The 21,478-nt window shown below is 41.1% G+C and overlaps 1 protein-coding gene across 5 annotated transcripts in view; it reads left to right on the plus strand.

Moving 5' to 3' along the window:
* Positions 1 to 4,133: 4,133 nt before the first annotated feature.
* PLCB1 (phospholipase C beta 1) overlaps positions 4,134 to 21,478 on the plus strand; it is a 675,558-nt gene continuing 658,213 nt past the window's right edge. For 3 of the 5 annotated variants that reach the window (XM_081034743.1, XM_081034741.1, XM_081034744.1), the window contains exon 1: positions 4,134 to 4,666. In XM_081034743.1, coding sequence (XP_080890869.1) covers positions 4,568 to 4,666 — 99 coding nt within the window. In that variant the 5' untranslated portion in view covers positions 4,134 to 4,567. The remainder of the gene's footprint in view (positions 4,667 to 21,478) is intronic. The other 2 variants (XM_081034742.1, XM_081034740.1) reach the window with 1 other exon arrangement.

The following is a 21,478-nucleotide window of genomic DNA, read 5'->3' on the forward strand; positions in this document are numbered from 1 at the left end:
TCCTGAGAACAGTATCTGGCACATAATGATAAGCTTTTATCATCATTATTATTTATTCATTAACACATGAGACATTGTATTTCAGAATGAGTAAGAGACTTTCCCAAGGCCACATAGTAATTGGTAGAACTGGCCATTAGAACGTATGTCTGCTCAAATCAAAACACCTATCCTTCCCACTGTGGCAGGACTAAAGTGAGTTATGAACTGATAAAAGATGGGGCTACATACCACGATCAGTTTTTTAGGGTAATTGGGAATATTTACAATATAATATATTGTGGTTAAAAGTAGGGAGAAACTGCTCAGATCTGAGTTGGAGGTTGTAGAAGTGCCTAGTATTGTGGTCAAGAGACAAGTTCTACAGTCAGAGGGCCTAGGTCATGATTCCAGTTTCAAGTTGTATGGCCTCCTTGAGCAAGTTAATTCACCTTTCCATGTCCATAATTAGTAAAATGGGGGATAATATTATCTACTGGATCAGTGGAGAGTAACCATAAGGTTTAAGCAATAAAGACACTTATTAACTCACTTATCAGGGAGTCTAGAGATTGTTCAAAAGGGTAACAATCTCATAAAGGACCAAGATTCTTTGCATCTTTTTACTTGGCTATCCTCTTTACACAGCAACATACTGAGAGAGGGGAAAGGGTTGGCAGGGGGGCGGGGGGCAGAGAGAGAAAGAGAGAGAGAGAGAGAGAGAGAGAGAGAGAGAGAGAGAGAGAGAGAGAGAGAGAGGTTTCCCAGAAGACCCATTTCTCTCAATCCATTGGCCAGATGTGGGTCCCTTAATCACCTCCTAAACCAATCATAGACAAAAAAAAAAAAAAAAGGGATTCTATAATTGGTTTAGACTAATATACCAATTATAGTTCATTCTCTGAACTACGCACATTGTCACCTGAAACAAATCAGGTTTTGCTTATAAGAAAAAGAGGATGGAAGCATGCTGTTGAATAGTAAGCATTATGCTACTGAGGGTTTGGGAAATGCTTATCTCAGTGCTCTGGCTTAGTGAGTACTCAATAAAGGTTAGCTTTGCCAACTCCCTGAGGCTGACGTTCCAGAGGGCAATTCCGTGCTTTCTCTCTCACACACACAGATACACAAAAACTAGACCTGTCTATTGTTTTAAAAACAGAGCAGAGCCCTGAACTTGATGGATCACAGGCCTGGCTCACAGAATTTTGGATGTTCTTACAGGTCCCTTTGCATGGCAAAAATCCCCCCACTTTAAAAATGTTTCTGTCTTTTATCCTTATCCAGAGGTGTGGAAAACAAGGGAATTGGATCAAGCTGCTGTAAGCTTCAACAGATCAAGCTGCTGTAAGCTTCAACGTACATGTTGAAGGGGTTTATCCCACAGTCCTTCTGGATCAAACTGCATTCTTTTGCTGGCAAAAGAAGCTCCTGTGACCCATGTTTGTGTTGAAAACAATCACTGTTCAGAATTCTACAGCTTTATTCTCTTTCTTACATTAAAATTCACAACAACAGCTGGGAAGGAGCAAGAATACTAGATGAATGACTCAACCAGTTATAGCCACAATAATGGTATGTAACAAATGCCCCCCTCCACCCCAGCTCAGTGTCATTCAACAATGAGCAGTTATTTTCATGCTCATAAATCTGCAGATTGGCTGGGTTCTGGCTGATCTAGGATGGATTTTGTTGGATTTCTCTGCAAGCTGCAGATTGAGCCTCGGTCTGCCTCACATAGCTTCCTGAGATATGTTTATCGCATGGCAATGACAAGAAACCCAAGAGGGCAAGACCAACCTCACAAGCATATTTCAAGCCTTTGCTCAAGTCACATCTTCTAGCATTCCATTGGCTGAAGCAATTCATATTGTCCAACATCAGTGGGGTGAATAAATACACAGGGTGTCTAACTGAAAACTGCAAGGCCACATGGAAAAATGTGTGGCTGTAGATGAGGGCAAGGGACAGAGAACAATAATGCAATAACCTCTCACAAAGAGGCTCAATCTTCTTTCTCATTTATCTAGAGCCCATTTCTAATCCTCCACATTCCTCTGGTAGAGGGTACATCTCTTGTCTGTCTTGCTTTCCTAAGCCACTCTGGTGGATAAAACCTATTTGACCAATAATCTTTCCAGGACATAACTGAGAAATTGTTGGTGGGGTGGGAGGATGGTGGTGAGAAAGGACAGAAAAGAAAAAAGAACACCTGTGGTAGGATCAGCTGTAAGGATAATTGAGAAGGTCAGGAACTCTGGAAGTGGAGGTTTTTTGTTTTTTGTTTTTTGCAGTCTTCTAGAGTAAAGAAAAGTGATGTGAGAATGTGACAGGTGCCTTCTATGAGGTAACTAGCCAAGCCAAGGCTGCTGGTTAGGTCTATGGACAGTATACTCAGGTTTTGGTTGAGTGACATGTGATCAAAATGAAACAAGTCAGTCCTTAAAGGCATTCTATGTATCAAGTGGCTTCCGAGAACAAGGCAAGGTCCCCAGACGAGAGCAGAAGTCAGGTTGTGTTCACCACGTTATCTATGGTGACTATCATAGTTCCTGGCATATAGGTTGTGATCAATACATACTTTTTCAATTCACTGAAATATTTCATAGCAAAATTCACCGTCATATTTTTGGCAATGCTTTGACTGAGTTTACAAATATTGGGCTTTCGAAGCCTGGGAGCAGATGACAGGGAGACCAAACACTTAAAAGAAAGGGATGTTTCTCTCATTCTTTCTTTGTTCATATTCTGTTTCTTCTTTCTAAACATCAAATTATAATTTACTTCCAGTAAAATGCCCCAATTTTAGGTGTATAGTTCTATGAGCTTTGACAAATGTGTACACACATAACATGGAACATTTCTGTCACCCTCAAAACTTCCCTTCCCTGTCAATCCTTGCCCACTCCAGGCCACAGGCTACCACTGACCTGCTTTCTGTCAACAAAGGTTAATTTGCCTATTCTAGAATCCCTCAAATAGAATTACATAGTGTATTGTGTCCAGTTTCTTTCTCTATGCTTAAAGCCTGTATGATTTATCAGTGTGGTTGCATGTTCATTCCTTTTTATTGCTGAGTATTATTCCATTGCTTGGACATATAACAATTTTTCATTCACCTGTGGATTGATATTTGTGATTTCCAGTTTTGGCTATTATGATGAAAGCTATAAACATTGCTTCACAAGTCTATGTAAACATGTTTTCATTTCTCTTGGGCAAATTTACCTAGGAGTGGAAGTTCTGAGTTCTATGGTAAGTAAATGTTTAACTTTCTAAGAAACTGTTCTCCGAAGTGGCTTTATCATTGTATATTTTCTCTGGCAATAGATGAGAATTCCAGTTACTCCACATCCTTGCTGGTATTATCAGTCTTCTAAATTGTATCCATTCTGATGGGACTATCCCTTTCTTTTTAAGAAAGAAATGAGAAATGTTTGTTGAATGAGTTAAATCGAACATTCTTAGACCTATGATCCTAAACGAGCAAGTTTCTATAGGAAAGACACCGCTGCCTTGGGTGTGTGCGCGCGCGCGCACACACACACACACACACACACACACACACACACACACACACACTCGATGGGGCCTTCTGTTTCCCTGGGAAATAAAACCGTTGCTTCTCTGAGGATAGGCTTTCTATGTTAAAAGCACAACTGCATGCCCGGGCATCAACACGAGCGCGCTGCAAACTCTCAGGCGCGGCGCTGTTTCCCCAAAGAGCTCTCACGCCAAGCCTCTCAATTGCTCTCTTCTTTACTAATAAATAATAATTGTCTTTTCAAAACGCTGGTTGTGGCAGGCGCTGGAGAGCTCCAGCTAGAGGGGAAAGCTGTGGGTTGCCTCTGTGATCCCTGCCTACGGAGCCCTGTCTCACCCGGTTTGGATCTAAACACACTCACAGGCTCCCGCTTAAGTTCCCCAGAAAACCCCAGGGAACGTAGGGCTCCTGGACACCTCTGGCACCGCTGCAACCCGGGCACCGGGCATGCTCAGAGGGCGTTAGGGAGGTGCAGGCGTTGGCTGCAGTGGGGCCCAGGAGCCGGGAGGTGCCGCTGCGGTCCCACTTCCCGGCTCCTGACCCAGCGCGCAAAGTTGTGCTGGAAGCCACCGGGGGAAGGAGGGAACGAGCGCGCGCGGGTGGCGGGGAGGGGGGGCGGGAGGAGGGAGGAGGGGAAGGAGCGGGGCGGGGGGGTGCCGAGCGTGTGTCACTCTCTCTCTCCCTCTGTGTATAGAGGATGTGCTGAATGGTGCGCTTGGAGGCGGCGGCGGCTGAAGAACAGTATCCGGCGGCAGCTGGCAGCCTCAGCTGCCCGGCTCGGCTTCTGCTCGCCCTCCGAGGCTCCGCAGTCACCGCGGGCGCCCGACCCCGCGTCCCGCCCGGGGCATGGCCGAGCGCCTGGTCCCCGCGTGCTCCGCCTGCTGAGCCGCGCCGGAGGAGGTGCGGAGGCCAGGAGGCCGGGGGAGGCCGGCGGAGGAGTTGAGTCGAGCACCTCGCGAGCAGAGCAAGGATCCGGTACCCCGCGCCCCGCTCCGGGTCCCCTGCCGCGCTCGCCCGGGCTGCCCGGAGCCCCGATGAGCCCAGATGGCCGGGGCTCAGCCCGGAGTGCACGCTTTGCAACTCAAGCCCGTGTGTGTGTCCGACAGCCTCAAGAAGGGCACAAAATTTGTCAAGTGGGATGATGTAAGTATGGGGGGGCCAGATTCGGGGCGCTGGCGGGGACACTAGGCAGAACGGTGGGGCGGGAGGCGTGGGGGTGGGGCGAGGGGCGCGTTATGCAATGGGCGCACCGCGAACCGGTAGGGGCGGCCTCCCCGGCACAGGTTGGCGACTTCCCAGGCGGGGGGCAAAGAGCAGGGTCTTGGCGCGTGCTCCTGTGTTCTCGGGGCTTAGGTTGAGAACCCTACTGGGTCCGGCAAGCTCCCTTTGAGGGTCTTCACTCTTTGGGGCCAATGGAGTAGGAAGGGCGGGCTTTGCCTTGTGGCGGGTCCTGAGAGTTTGGAAAGTGGTGTAGTGTGAAGTTGGGGCCAGCTGGAAAGCGCTGGGGTGTGAACAAGACGCGCCCCTCTCCACCCGCAGAGGAACCCCTATTACCTCCTTGCCCTCTTTCAAGAAGGAACAGCTGCGAAGTCCGAAGCTGTTTAGTGACTGCTAACCCTCCTAGAGCTTTTATGGGAGCCCACGCGGCAGAGGACACTGTGGTCCAGCCCACAGGTGGTCGTTGATACCAAACTTCAGCGTCTGGCTCCGCAGTGAGGTGCCCTGAGAAGGGCTGGGGAGGACACACCCGAGGAGGGCTAGAGAGTAAAAAGGGGGGCATTGAAAGGTGCAGGAGGCTCAGTGGGCCTGCTGGCAAATGGGGAGGGCTGGTTTTGAGAATTGAACTGGCTGGAGTCTTCAACTTGAAATACATCTGACAATACATCCTTCCGCCACCCCAATTTACGCACATCTTTTGCCGGGTGGGGCAGAGCTTAGCCCAGCCTCTTATCTCCAGTGTTTCACATGAGTCCTGAACCCCAGGAATTCAAGTGATCCACGAGTCCTTCCCCCGACAGTTGCCTTCAAACACTGAATTTAATCTTGCTGAAAACACGGGAATCTTCAGGTGAAGGACATCACCATATCAGTTTTGTGTTCTGAGTGCCATTCAAAAAGTTTGACAATAACAACCACCTGGAATTAACCTGAGCTGCCAGAATCTAAGGAAATTCACGTACAAATGACTAAGACATCTCCTTAAACGGGGAATTACAGGAGACTGAGGCGTACTTCTTGCTGAAAAGATTTTCCACCTAGTAAATTATAGCCTATTATCCTCCAGAGTATTTTTCTTTAATCTTCTTAAGTCATTTTTCAATGTCTGAACACAATTTAAATATTCCAGGTAGTGAATCCAATTACTTAGCTGAGTGGGTCTGTGTGTATATTTTGTCCACTTGGAAGAGCAAATGGAACTTGGAGTATGAGCCACAGCTTCCTTGAAAGCTCAGGCCAATTATTAAACGTTGTCCCCAAGGGCGTAAACATACATCCTTTTACTGCGAACTTTACGGTTTTCTCCTTCTGTTCAAATCTAATGACCGGATGTTTTTTGTAAATGGAATAGACAATAAGTTCAGACATAGATTAAACACTTGTGTCAAGGGAAAATAAAAAAGGAAAATGCAGTTTAACAAATAAAACCATCCTGTCCATCTTGAGATCCTTGAATAGAGAGCTACCTTGATGATGGATTTACTGAGAAAGAATGAAGGGCAGAAGGAAAAGAGAAAGAGACTTTGCAGAGTACAAAGAGCGTATTCCAATATAAGCTCGGGATTTAGTCACAGTGATAATTTTTAACTGTATTTTAAATAATTCTCCAGAATGTCTTGTTTGGAAGAAAATATCCTGGGTCACTTTGAAAATGAAGGTCTTCTGTGGAAACATATTTTGATCTATGCAGGTAGATGGTTTTTATTATTTGCACCTGTCACATATTACTTCCCCAGCTTTCAGTGCCCGTTCCTGAGCTAAATCCTCGGGTGGTGAGGAAAGAAGACTAAAGTACCTAGCACGTAAGTTCTGTACCTGCTGGTACAGAACTTAACATACTAAGTAGAGGAGACAGGAAATGATCAAGAACACTGTTGATACAGAAATTGTGAGGGATGCAATGCGAGTAAATGGAGAGACCACGAGCGAAACACCAGCTGAAGAAAGTGAGAAGTACTCCCTCTGAGCAGTAGAGTCTCTGATCTTTTATAAGGAAGAACTCAGATTGCACCCTGGAGTCACAGTATCTGGAATATGATGAACCATCCTGCAAGTTTCTTGGCTCTCTTGGCCTCCGTAGTGATCGGTGGAGGAAGAGGGACCCAGACTTTCTTAGGTTGCCGGCATCTTCCCCAGATGTCACCCCTCTACTTTTCCTTCTAGAATGAAGCCATTTGAAGTGATCTGGCTAGTTATATTGCATCTTAGTGAGATTGTGTGTTGAAGATGAAAGATAACTAGATCTTGAGTCCAAAAGCCTGGGTTTAGCTGCTCGTTCTATTGTGGGTCAGCTGTGTGACTTTAGGTTAGTCAGTTAAACTCTCAGGCTTTGCTGCCTCTTGTGCAACACTGAGAAAGCCACATTTTTTATCTGTTTTATCTAATAATCCGGATAGGATAGCCAATAGGATAGAATAGCCAATAGGATAAAGTAACCCTTCTCACACTTAAGTCCTCTAGAAACATCTGGAGGGGTTGGTAACAAATTGCTGGGTTTCACCCTCAGTTTTTGATTCAGAAGGTCTTGGGTGGGGCCTGAGAATCTGCTTTTTTCACAAGATCTTGAATGAGGCTAAAGTCGCTGTTCTGGGGAACCGCACTTTGAAACTACTGAGGTAAGGTTAGTGAAAGAACATGAAAAGTGTGATAGATAGCAAAATCCTATGGGCCTCTGTAAGTTTTCGCTGGTTTGGGAATTTAATTTTGTCTCTCCATTTGCATTTTGAGAAATTCATCCAGTTGGTACCTAAGAGGTAGAAAGACCCATGACATGATCCTGGACAATCTTGTCTCTGCTGCTCTGGCTGCCTTAACCCACATTCACACATTTCTTTTCAACTTCTCATATGCCATAAAAATTTTTCAGCATTTTCACCTGCTTGTAGTGGAATTGTCAGAAAGGGAAAGGAAAGCGAGAAGACTCTTGAGAGGCCATCTAGTCTGGCTTCCTATCTTTGAGCAGAGGAGGCCTTTTGACACTGACTTTGGAAAATATCTGCTGCCCTCTGCCCTAAGCGTACATCTGCATCTGCTTGTCTGGAGGAAAAGTAAATGCTGGAAATAATTTTAAAAATCTCTCAAATATCAGATCTTGCTTAAAAATTATAGAACATTGCTGTGTGGTCTTTAAGAGACAGGCTGGGCAAACTCATAAAACAGATTCTTAATTGCCCATTAGAAAGCATAGTGGTACATTTGAAATGAGTTTCGGGTTAATTAGAATTGTGAAGAGATTATCTCTTGTTGCTTGAGTGGCTAAAGCACTATAATTGTCCTGACCATCATATGGAACGGAAGGTGCCACCCAGAGGTTCCAGTGCCCTGCATAATATGTTGGCTACCTGCCAAAGTCATGGTGAGGTTGTAAATGCCCTAAGGGTGGTAGTCAATCTTTGAGATAGGCACCATTCATCACAATAGACAGCAGGTGGATAGCGGAGCTGGAGTGGGGTCTTGGAGACACCAGAGCCAGACATTAACCTTCGAGAGGTCCAGGGGGTCTGCCATGATCAGTAGGGGCGTATAGACATATTTCAATGTTTGAGCAACTAGTAATGGTGTATACCGTCTCAACACCAAGGCCAAACTTTGTCCTTCAGAACTTGGCCAGACAATAAAGACCTACCTTGGCTACTTGGCTACCAGTGATATCAAGGATGCCACTTTATCCTTGCTTTTATTTTGCATTTGTGTATTATCAGACTCTGGTGTTAAGAGGTGGGTATGAAGGACTTAAGCCATTATGGGAGAGTCCTGGTGAGATGGATGGTGGAAGGGCTTACTGTCTCCATCTCAGTTAGGGAGCTTGAGAGATTTTGAGTCTGGCCCGTCTTGTTTTTGGTGTTTGGCCTTGCTTTGTTTTCCACAGGGTGGGGAGGGAAAGAGGAAGGACAAAAACCATACAGTAGGGCTCCCAACCCCTGATTTTTCCTGTTTAACATCTGAGAATCCAGAGGGTGCAGTGCAACTTTGTTCCACCACCTCTGGGGCATGGAAGGCTTCCCATCTGTTTGTTTTTTCTTTTTCTCCACTCTCACCCTCCAAATTCAGATCTCATTGGGGTAAGTTACTTAATGCATCTCAGCCTCAGTTTTCTCATCTGTAACGTGAGGATTTTAATACTTCTTGCAGCACCGAAGAGCTGTTAAGGTTAAATGAGTGAAGGAATATGCATTACTTTGTATAATGTCTGACACACAGGAAACCCTCAATAGAACATGCTTTTAAAACTGATTTTCTCCGGGGTGGCCGGTTAGCTTAGTTGGTTAGAGCATGGTGCTAATAACACCAAGGTTGCCGGTTTTATCCCCGGACACTGTGAGCTGTGCCTTCCTTGAAAAACAAAACAAAACAACAACAAAAAGTTATTCTCTCCCCAATAATTAGAGGGCCATGAATTTTATCAAAGTAGTCAGTTTGTTAGATGACTCTTTTATTCTACGAGTGAGAAGATCCAGATCTTTCTTCCATTTCCTTTAAAGTGCACTTTGATTTTCATATTTTATCATTTGAAAAGAAAAAATTCAGTTTTTATTTTTTGTTCAGTTGTTTCAGAAAAAATGAATCTACATAAAAAGCAAATCAGTTTAAAAATCATCCAAAAGTTTTACTTCCACTTAAATTCCTTAATATATATAAACATATTTATATTTATATACACATATATAAATATATGTATGCAGTATGTGCACAGATATTATTCTGGAAAGGAGGAAACAGTTAAAGGAAACTCTTGTAATTTAATAAGACTGTGTGTGTGTATGTGTGTGTGTTTGTGTAGAATAAGACATCTATATATATAGAATAAGACATCATACATCCTGTCTTATAAGCATAGTCTAATATTCAAAATTCATAATTGCTAGACTGCTCAGTTTGAGAAGAAGGCTGAGGGAGCTCAGGTTTGGATTTGCATTACGGTCTTGTAGATTTAAAACAAGAAACTCCCTCCTCCCTCTCCACCACAACCCCCTGCCCCCAAAATGCCCCACAGCTAAAACAGGTAATAATAATAATGATAATGATAATAATAATAATAACATGCTAGATATTGCACATTTCCCAGCTTCCTACGCTACGCTTAGAACTTTTGCATTGTGTAGAAGCTGCAGTTACAGATTCTAAAATTATGACAAGACAATGACAAGATGATACTGACAAGATTAATGAGGGAGCAGAGGTGGGCATTCAGCAGCATTCACTTTGTAAAGGTTACGGGAAATCGGGAAGAAACAGCTCTGGTTGGTTGGTTGTGGATCCAGATGGGGCCCTCACAGAGTGAGAGGGGGATTTTAGACTGGAAGGCTGGCAGGTACCTTCTAAAATGCTACTTACAGATGCCCAGATATGTCCTTTTTTCACTTCCAAAGTGCTTTTGTGAATTTCTCATTGACAGTAATTACTGTTACCTAAATGTGAGTATATTACTTTTCCAAAGTGAGTCAATAAAGGTCTTTGAAGCTTTTTATCAGTGTAATGTGTACAGTTAAACACACAAATCTTGTGTCCAGCTGAGTCAGTTTCCACAGTTCTTTCAAGGGAAAGCAGCACCAGATCAAGAAACAGCATTGTTAGCCCCTCTATTCCCAGAGTGCTCCCTTCCAGTCCCTACACCCACCTTCCAAGGGTAACTCCATAGATGAGTTATGCCTGTTTTGATCTAATAAGACTATATTTTAAATTGTCAATGAAAGCAAAATGAAACAAGCCCTCTTTTACCTAAAGCATTTTTATTATGACTGAACTCTCTTGAACAATAGCACCAAAAGTGACTTATCTTCTATTTAGATGATACTTAATTGGGACCTTATGTGTCCTAAGGTGAAGTCTGAGAAGTGAAGCAGGTATAATACCCCAGAAAAGGAAAGAGTTAAGCTAGGCTCTAGTAATTTAGCGAGGAAATGCAATGCCCACAGGCTGTTATTGGCATAGCAAAGCAGACTAGTGGAGTGCTGTTTTTGGAGTATGTTTTTCTCTCATTGGGTTTCTTTCTTATCTAGCCTGACTTTGATATTCCCACCTATGGTGCATTAGGATAATTTGCTCTGGCTATTAGCATATCTCAAATACTTCCCTTGAAAGTTTAGTCTATCAATAAATAGCTTCAAATTATGTTTACCTGCAATGACATTTAAATGGGACAGGAACATTTTGCTTTTTATGTTGAACTGATAACCTGGAGTAAAATGTTTCTTTATCAGGATTGTTTCATGTTATCATGAACAAGGAAGGAGTGCCGGTATAAAATGGAATGTGATTGATTGTGAATTGACTAACGCTGTGGGTCTCTCCTAAACAACAAATCCTTGGTAACTGAAAACGTTGGTTTCCCTATTGTCCAAGCTAATATTTGGCTCATGCAGCCTTTTCAGGTCATGTCATAAATTCCATCTGCTCAGACAGATTTCATAATGCTCCCTTTCCCCATCTATGCCATGTTTGATTCCCCAAAAAAGAGCCATGTGTCCCTATGTATCTGTAGGGGAAGGAACATAGACATATTTCTGAGATCAGTTAGAAATGAGACCCTAAGAACACCATCAATTTCTGTAAAACAGTAACTGAAATAGCATAAAAAAGAAGGTCAGACTCTTTAAGAGGCTTTGGGACTCCTCTGACTCTTTAAGGTCTGATGTTTGATGATTTAATTATCTTCTTCACATGCTAATTTCAATGTTTGGAATTTTTAAAAACATTTGTATTCTGAAAATATGTTTAGGTATGTATATTAATCGATATCAACTAAATCTGTACATTTATTAAGAAACTAAGTTATTGTAAATGACGAAACATAAAAAGCATAGTATTAAAACAGAATTAAAAGCATCCTACGTCTATTTTACACTGCAAAGGCTCTTTTAGTTCACAGTATTTGCTTAATATCGTTTCTTTTTATTGCACTGAAGTTTTTTGAGCAAGTTCAGTGAAAATGCATTAGTTAGCAAAGAAAACACTTTTACCTAAATGAGTCGTGGTGGATATCAATACCTAATATTGATATTTAGGAGATTAAGAGATTATTTTTCTGTTAAAAATCAAATTTTCTTAGGAACTTGTTTATGGATTAGGTAAGGGGAATTTAATTTGATTCATTTTATAGAGGAGGCCATATGAGCTCAAAAAGGAGACGGAAGACCACAGAGCAAGTCCGCAAGTGGTCTAGTAGATTAAAAAAAAAAAAAAAGCGTGAACCAGGATGCTTTCTCAGGTGTGCTGCCTTGGATATGGTTGAGTCTCAGCATCCATTTTTACATTCTCTTAGTAGGGCTTTTTATAACACAGAGTCTGGAAATCCAAAGCTACCTTTTTAGACAGACTCCCTTGAGGCGTCTAATATTCTGGCTGCAAATTAAGTTCCACCAGTGTGAGACACACCCATATGAGATTTGGAGGGCAGAATGTGAAAGAGGCTACCTTTCTGCGTTCTTTGGGTTATTTCTACAGATAATGTGAGATGTCGAAGAGAGACGTGTCACCTTCTGGAATCGTCCATGGACATAAAGATCCAATGGCAATAGTGGCTGCTCCTTGTTGTTAGATTACTCTTTCTTTGTCTTCAAACAAGCTGGCATGGTTTTGACTCCAGGGGCTCCTTCTTGATTTCTCACCTTTCCCAGTGAAGGAAGCAATAGCTCTGAGGGGTCAGTGCTGAGGTGTTCTGGGCTCATTCATAGAGGCTCAACCTGAAGCCCACTTCTCCGGTCCTTCTGTCAAGTGCTCAATTCCCTGTAATTAAATTCCTTTATGTTCACAATTTCCAGAGAGATTTTTGTTTCCTTCGTGAACCCCTACCCGATATGGCCTTTTCTAGATCTAGGATTTCATGACTTTCAGCCCTAATGTGCAATAACCATCTAGATATCCTATGTAATTTTCTCCTTCAGTATTACATTTGAATAAAATAGAATTTTGTTGTAATGCTACCTCTGGAGTTCAAAATGAGAGTGACATTTACAAGTATAACTGACTTATAGTTGTAAAGCACTATTATTTATTTACATTTATACCCATGCAGTCATCTAGACCACCTGAGTGGTAATAAAAGAGCAAGTGTTGTTATTCTTCTTTTTTCTTATTTTTAAATTAACGTTTATTAGGGTGACAGTTGTTAGTAAAGTTACAAAGATTTCATCTATATATCACATTGTGTGTTCACCACTATTATTCCTATTTCACATAGGAACAAACTGAGGCTTGTGAGTTGTGACTTGCCCAAGGACACACAATTAGAGTCAGAGACAATTTAAAACTAGGTCTTCCAGTTAAATTCAGTGCCCTTTCCAGTTTACCATGGCATCCCGAAACAGGATTCTTTTGGTAACAAAAGACTTTTCATAGAATCTAAATTATTACAAGTTGAAAGAAATTTATTGACTTTTCCAAATAATCTTCCTAATTTTAGGATTCATACAAATGAGTCTTAGATCTTTACAAACTGATCCCTTTTGGCTATTTTTATGGGATTTATACAAAGTCCATTTTTGTCTACGCTAGGTAGGACGTGGGGACATAGGAAAACTTCATGCTGATTTGAGGAATGGAGGCCAGTGTACACTGTGGTCTACAAATGTTCTACATCAATCAGTCACTGATGTTTCTAAAACATGCACATGAAAAGATATTCGGGAATGGCGTTAAAACAAATGTCACTTGTTTTTTCATTGCCTAATAAGTGACAGACATTCGTGTTTCTGGCAAGACTCATTCCATGTGCTTCTCCCCCATTTTCTCTTCCCAACATCCTTGCAAATGTCATTTGTTGTATTCCCATTAAGATTGGCTTCTTATGGGAGTATTCGATTTTGGAAGATTAGGGATATGGTAGGCATCAAGGACGTGTGGAGGATGTCACCTGCCCCCAAGCAAGACCCAGAATGGCTTGAAATTCACAGCAGTGTCAATCGAGAGACTGGGTTTGGATCCAGTGAAGAAAGTTGCATACAGGGAGGTGGACATGCCTTGTCCATATTACAACTGGACCAGGGCTCCTTTAGCTTTAATATTAATCTTCTTTCCCTGGGAGAGGGCATAGGCCTGGCACTCAGTAGGTGCTCACGGAATGTTTGTGGAATGAAGAAAGGGTCTGGCATGTGTCTGGCTCACAGTAGGTTTACAATGGGGAGAGTACAGTATTAAAGCAGAGCTAGAGGGAAGTCATGCTCCTAAGAGCCCTTCAAACACACAGCACATGGAGTTGGCTGGAAAACCCTGCTCTTCATCCTTCCATTCCATCTGGCATCTCCCACAGTCCGAGGGACTCTGTGGCCTTCTTAACTAGGGTTTCTCCATGTGAGATCAAGAAGCAAAATGTTTATTGTCAATACAGAGTTGACTGCTGTCACAGCACTGATTTCCTGTAAGGTCTAAATATGGCTTGAGGTTGAGTGTGTACTCACTCAATAATGATTCAATATTTGTTGAAAATTATAATGCTTAATGTATTTGCATTTCATATTCTGAATGTTACCAGTGGCTTCTGTTTTCTGATAAAGATGTTCACACATTTACCCAGATATTGCCATGAAAATTTCCCTTAAAGAAATTCAGAGGTGTTGGGGATGACAGAACAAGTGATTGATGGTTGTGAAAACATTCTCTTCATCACGGTAATGACTCACAAAGAGAAAAATTAATATATGAGCTTTATTGCCAAAATGCAAAAAATACCAAATAAAAGACATAGTTTTAAAATATTATTTGTAATAAAGCTCCCACTTACTTTATTCCCTCTGTACAGAGGAAATGGGAGTCACGGGGGCAATTATTGACTTCCTCTCTTTTTCACTTCCAGTTTAATCTAGTGGGTCACCTACATTCTACCATCTTCCCTCCTGTCCCTGGGAAAGCAACCCAGCTATGTTATGGATGGAGGCCATGCTTCCTGGTTTCTCTGGATGCTGGCTTCATTATTATTCCCCCTTCGACAGTATCGGTGAAAGTTTTGCCTCTGTTGAAGCTCTTCTAAGAGCATATCAATAGATTTTTTAGTCTTAAAAATTCCAACAGAGTCCAGCACGATGTAATCTAACCTTCCTTCTCCCTGTAGTTACTGTCCTCTCCCTGATCACCTCCCTTTCACAATGAATGTGTAATTTCTACTCACCATCTATGTCCTTTCCCTCACATCCCACACACTCCTGCTCTGCCCTCCAAAGCCTTATTCTGCCTTTACTACTGTTTTAAAATTCTGTTGCCAAAGCTACTGGGAACCTGCTAGGTGCCAACTCCAACTGATACTTTTCAGACTCTGCCTTGCTTCTTGTCCTGCAGTATCCTTCCATCTAGCTATTTAGTATTCATATTTTAAATAGGCATTGGTACCTCTCATGAGCTGAACATTCTGCTAGTGGTGTGAGTTTAGGATGAAAAATGATTTGGTTCTTGCCCTCCTGGTGTTTATATTCTACTGGAAGAGATAGATGCTAGACAAATAGAGGTATATTTTTTTCATTATAACTGTGATAAGAGATACAGAAAAAGTACAAAAGGATAAGTGAATATACCAAGTGTGGACAGTCTCCCTAGAGAAATTCTGTTTATGAAAAGACCTGAGTTATAAGTAGGACTTGGGCAAGGGGAGTGTATCAGGCCCAGGGAACGGTGTACGTGGGCATTCCAAGGAAGGAATGAGCATTTGGGACTTTGAAGGACGGAGCAGAATGAGCAAGTGGGGAGATTCATGGCTCACGTAATGCTGGCAGGATGGCCATAGCCTGCGGGTATATGTTTAGGCCACTACAAGACCTTTTCCTAAAGTCAGTGGGAAGACATTTAAGCTGTGTTCCTCAATCTTGACATTTGGTGTCTGATCATTCTTTGTTGTAGGGGTCTGGCCTGTGCACTGTAAGATGTTTAATTTAACAGCATCCCTGGTCTCTCTACCCACTAGATGCCAGTAGCAACACTCCAGTGTGAAAAACAGAATTGTCTCTGGGTATTGCCAAAATTTCCCAGGGGTGAAAAATTGCCCCTGGTTCAGAACCACTGATTAAAATTTAAACCACTGGTATTATGTTACTGCACATGTGTGAGTGCATGTACACACACACACACACACACACACACACACATACACACACACACACAGCCAGTAAGTACGTGAAAAGATGTTCAACATCATTAGTCATTAGTCATCAGGGAAATGCAAATTAAAACCACAGTGAGATGCCACTTTACACCCCACCAGAACTTTATCTTTCTGAAATGATTGGTGTATTCATTTGATGTCCCCACTGAGTTGTGAGCACCTGGGATGGTTGGGGATCTGAGTTTTTGTTTGAAAGACTAGTGAGTATCTAAATACAGGTACATGAATCCCGATAGTGTCTGAAGTAACCTGCGTAGTATTTGAAGAAACAAGCTTGCAACTTTTCCCTACATTGTTTTAAAGGGATTTTTATACTTGTCTGTAGTAAAAGGCAAATATTTTAATGAATCCTTCTCTACTGATTTTGCATCCTCTGTTCTGGACCTTCTTATCTTCTCAGCTTTCCTTTATTTGGACGGATTTCAGACTGGACACACCCCTACTAGAAAATTCTCTTCAATGCTAATGATGCACGTAGAAGTTTTACTTTACTGAGCCCTGATTTCCTTTATTGTGTGTTTGTGTTTTTTTCCATAATCAGGGCTGCATCACTGACATGTGATAAGGCATCACATCTGATGTTCTGTGTCCCTTAGAATTCTTTTCCCCTTACATAGCTGCTTGCCTCCAATGTATATATTTGTCGTATTTGGCTCTACTGCTTCCCTGTGGAATATTGCGTGTTATTTTTCCTTGCTGACTCTAATATTGATTAGTTTAGAAGTGTCTCTCTTGGTTGATGTGTGCTCTCTTGTACTAGCAGAAGAACAAAGTCACTGGAGAGTCAAGATTGCAGTCAACCTTGGCCAATAGACGCTCTGACAGTGATGCTAAGGAACGAGCTGTGGGTTTGTAGACGGGTCTTTGACATTAATCTTGACGTTTAGGGTTATGATTTTAGAAGGGCGGCCATACTACAACACCACAGATGAATATTTTAAAGAACAGAAATTTCTTTTCTCGCAGTTTTGGAGGCTAGAAGTCTGAGATCAAAGTATTGGCAGAGTTAGTTCCTTCTGAGGGCCCCGAGGAACGACTCTGTTCTAGGTTGCTCTCCTTGGCTTGAGGATGGCCGCCTTCTCTCTGTGCAGTCACATGTCTTCCCTCTGTCTGTGTCTGTGTCCAAATTTCCGCTTTCCATAAGAAAAGCAGTCATATTGGATTAGGGTCCGCCCTTATGACCTTTTGACTTAGTCACCTCTGTAAAGACTGTCTCCAAGGAAGGTCACATTTTGAGGTACTGGGGTTAGGACTTCAACTTATAAATTTGGGGTGGTGTTGGGGGGGCACAATTCAGCCCTTAACATACCTCAGCCTGGTTAAGTGTAGCTCAGAGCGTGGCAACATGTTGGATCTATTTAGATAGTTGAATAATTGACACTTAGAGAAGCAACTAGATTTATTTTACACTACGTTGATGTTAAAACTAGATAGAGACTGCATGTATGGAAAACCCCAAAACTTTCTAACTGGAATCATCTTACCAAATTTGCTTTGTGAAAAAGATGTCCCTATTAACATGAAACCTTATCTCCCCTTAAAAAGGTGTAGAGCTGCACTGCCCAGTAGACTTATAACGTGAGCCACATAGGAAATGTAAAGTTTTCTAGTAACCATATTAAAACAAGTGAAACGAAACGGGGAATTAATTTTAACCATATAGTTGATCTAATCCAATATGTTGATTTCAAAATATAATCAATATCAAGGATTATGAATGAGCTGTTTTAAATTCTTGTTTTCATTCTCAGTTAAAATCTTACAGCATATCTCAGTCGAACTAGCCATGTTTCGAGCGCTCAGAGCCACATGTGGCCAGTGAGCTCATACCGGACAGCGCAGATCCGAGCACGCGTTCTCAGATGGGGCCACATCTCCTCCAAAGACATGGAAAATGGTTTCTGAGGAATAAAAAATTGTCCTCTTTATTTGTCTTTTGTATAAAGCACAGACATATGTATGGCATATATACAGATATTCAGAATATCTGTGATGTTAAAATTTCATGGAGGATGATTAGAAAAATAAATGTTGAAAAAGGTTCTTTAGCAGGGCAATAATGGAAAAAAGATTAAACAGTACTAGCATAGGGCATGTATATACTTGAAGGTTTAATTTCCGACACTTCTATTACTAGCTTAGCTGTGTTTCCGTGGGCAAGGTATTGAACCTAAGCCTTAGTCTGTAAAATGGGGATACAATAGTGTCTGCCTCTTCAATTATCGTAAGTATTAAAGAGAAAATCCATTTAAAGTTCATATTGAAGTGATTGGCTCAGAACCAATGTTCAGGATGTGTCCATTATTATACTACCAGAGATTTTTGTAAGGAATATTCTGGTATTGGAAGGGAGTTGGACGACTCGTGCCTTTGTCATTTCCTCCCAGTTTCTTTAGGCTGTATATATATTTGTCTTAATAGTGGTTTATTTTGTTTTCACATTTCATCTTTTTTATTGAGATATAATCATCATATAACATTATATTAAGATATAGGATTGATTTATATCAGTAGATTGATGAGAAAACCATTGAAATAAAGAGTTACAGGACTTTGTAATGTTAATGTTGGTTCCAGTGACTCTTTTTCTTGCTGAAATGTTTCTCATTCTTTTGGATCTGGAGGTTTTGTGGAAGTCCTTTACTTTGTTCCTTGGCTGTCCTTTATTTGGCCTAAGGATTTTTAGGGGATTCATGTGAATTGCAAAACAGCAAATTGCAAAACCTTCTACGCGTGTGTTATTATATTAGTCTCTGCTATTGATGAGCTAAGGATGAGAGTGACATGGTTTCTATCAAATAAAGAGGAGTAAATGGAAATTTACTGTATACCATTCACTATTACTAACTTAAAACAGGTATGTTTATTAGTGTTCTCTTTTTCAAGGTTGCTGTTTATTGGAAAAGATACCTTATAACTATTAATAAGCAAATTAAAATTGAATTCTTAGAGGCTACGTATTTATAAGACACAGATTTGCCTCCATTTTAAGCTCACTCATGCTCCTCCGGCCTTTCCATCATTGTATGACTGATCCAGTGCCTCACTCACTGTAGGCCTGGGTCTGTGAACCTCACAGTGTGGTCCCTGAACCAGCCGCCGTGGCAGCAGCAGTAAGTGCTTATTCAAAATGCAGATTCTCAGGCTCTCTCCCAGACTTGCGAAATGAGAAACTCTGGGAAAAGGGCCCAGCAATCTGTTTTAAGAAGCCCTCTCAGTAAAATCTGATGCACTCCCAAGTTTTAAAACCACCATGTTGTGGAATACACATCTTATAGATATTGATGGGGAGATCAAGAGTAAAACATAGACTGTTTGAACGTTGTCTCCCTTATTCTGTAGTAAAATGCTGCAAGAGTCAGTCCATCAGCAGTTGTGGAAATGAAGGAAGATCATGCATTCCAAACTTCAAAGTAAAGCATATGTTCTGCCAATTAAAAATACTTGAGATCTGGGTTGAGTGGCGACTTTGGTATGGGGAGAATATGGAGACTTGCGGCTATGTGGGAGGTGGGAAAAAAGCAGGTGGAATTAAAAATGGATACTTGTGTATTTCTGGGTCAAATCCTGTGTAGCATGGCAAGAATGCCAAGTTCCAGCTGATCTTGGAATGTTAGAGGTGATTATGGAGGAAGCAGGCAGAGAGCCGAGATAAATGATCATTTAACAGAGGAACTGTGGCCGGAAGTGTGGGGTCAAAAACGTATTGAACGAAGGAGCTTTAATTTTGCAGGAGGAGAAGGAATAACCTAGAAATAACAGCATCTGAAACAATCAGGGAGCCTACCATGTTCCCATATAGAAATCTGAGCAGCTTTACTCGGCTCACTTTAAATATTTGATTGCCTGCGACCTTTGCAGTGAACAGTTACCAACATTTTGATTAGAATCTTGTCATACACTCTTGTCAGACACTGATAAGAAAAGGAACTGACCTGAGAATAAGTTACATCTACAGGGTAATTCCAAATTCACCTGGAGGTGGACATGTGTGCAGCCTGTCGGAAACTTATGTTTTGCCCAAATCTAGAAGAGTAAGTGATGAAACAGAATGGAAAATATTGCTATGATTTATTGAAAATATAGTTGTGAACGTTTACGTGTGTAATCTCACAGGAGAAGCTTAAAATATTTTTAAAATTATTCTTTCATTATAATGTTGTTTCCAAATGTCTGTTTTGATACTTAAAAGTAATTTTGAAATTTCAGATGAAGTTCTATGTAACAGCAATATCCTTGTAAAAGATATTTCTCAAACTACATGTTAAGAATGAATCTTAACGGGCCTGCCAGTGAGCTCAGTTGGTTAGAGCGCGGTGCTCTTAACAAGGTTGCCAGTTCGATCCCCACATGGGCCATTGTGAGCTGCACCCTCCACAAGTAGATTGAAGCAACTACTTGACTTGGAGCTGCTGGATCCTGGAAAAACACACTAAAAATAAAATTTAATTGTTGGTAAAGTCACATAGATTTCAGGTGTACAATTCTGTAATAGATCATCTATATCTCACATTGTGTGTTCACCACCCAGAGTCAGTTCTCCTCCCATCACCATATATTAGACCCCATTTACCCTCTTTTAGAGTCCTCCTCTCCCAACTTTAATTAATAAAAAAACAAAAAAACCCAAATAAGTTATGGGGATGTGATATACAGCATGGGGAATATAGTCAGTAATATCGTGTTAGCATAGTACTGTGTCAGATGATTTCTGGGCTTACGGTGATCACTTCTTTAGGAATATAAATGCTGAAAAATAATGGTGCACTCCTGAAACTAATATAATATTGTATGTTAACTCTATTTTTAATAAAAATCTTAAAAAATAAAAAGAAAAACCCTAAAAATATAAAAATAAAGTAAAATTTTTAAAAAGTTCAAAAAAAACCATGAATCTTAAGAATATCAGGATAAAATAGAATGGCATTTTCTCAAAAAATTAAATATAGTACTATCATATGATCCAGCTATTCTATTCTATATATTGAATAGATTGAATATATTATATATATTGAAAAGAATTAAAAGCAGGGATTCAAACTTATATTTGTAGACCCATGTTCATAGCGGTATTATTCACCATAGCCAAAAGGTGGAAATAACCCAAATGTCCATTGAGGATAAATGGATGAACAAATTATGATACACACACACACACACACACACACACACACACACACACACACACTAGAATATTAGCCTTAAAAAGGCAGGAAATTCTGACACATGCTACAGCACGGGTGAACCTTGAACACATTAGGTAAGTGAAATAAACCAGACACAAAAGGACAAATACTGTATGATACTACTTATATAAGGTTTCAAGTGCAGTCAAATTCATAGAGACTGAAAATAAAATGGTGATTGCTAGGGGTTGCATGTAGAAAGGAATGGGGAGTTATTGTTTAATGAGGATGAAATTTCAGTTCGGGAAGATGAAAAAAGTTCTGGAGATGGATGGTAGTGATGGTTGCACAAAAATGTGAATGCAGTTAATGCCACTGAACTTTATAATTAAAAATGGTAAATTTTATGTTGCATATGTTTACCCCAATAAAAAACGCTATGATAAACATTTACTATTTTAATAAACCCATTTAAACATAATCCACTATAATAATAAAAAACATTTTTATGTGCCAAGCAGTGGC

The sequence above is a fragment of the Rhinolophus hipposideros genome (assembly GCF_964194185.1).
Source record: "Rhinolophus hipposideros genome assembly, chromosome: 22".
Lineage (NCBI taxonomy): Eukaryota > Metazoa > Chordata > Mammalia > Chiroptera > Rhinolophidae > Rhinolophus > Rhinolophus hipposideros.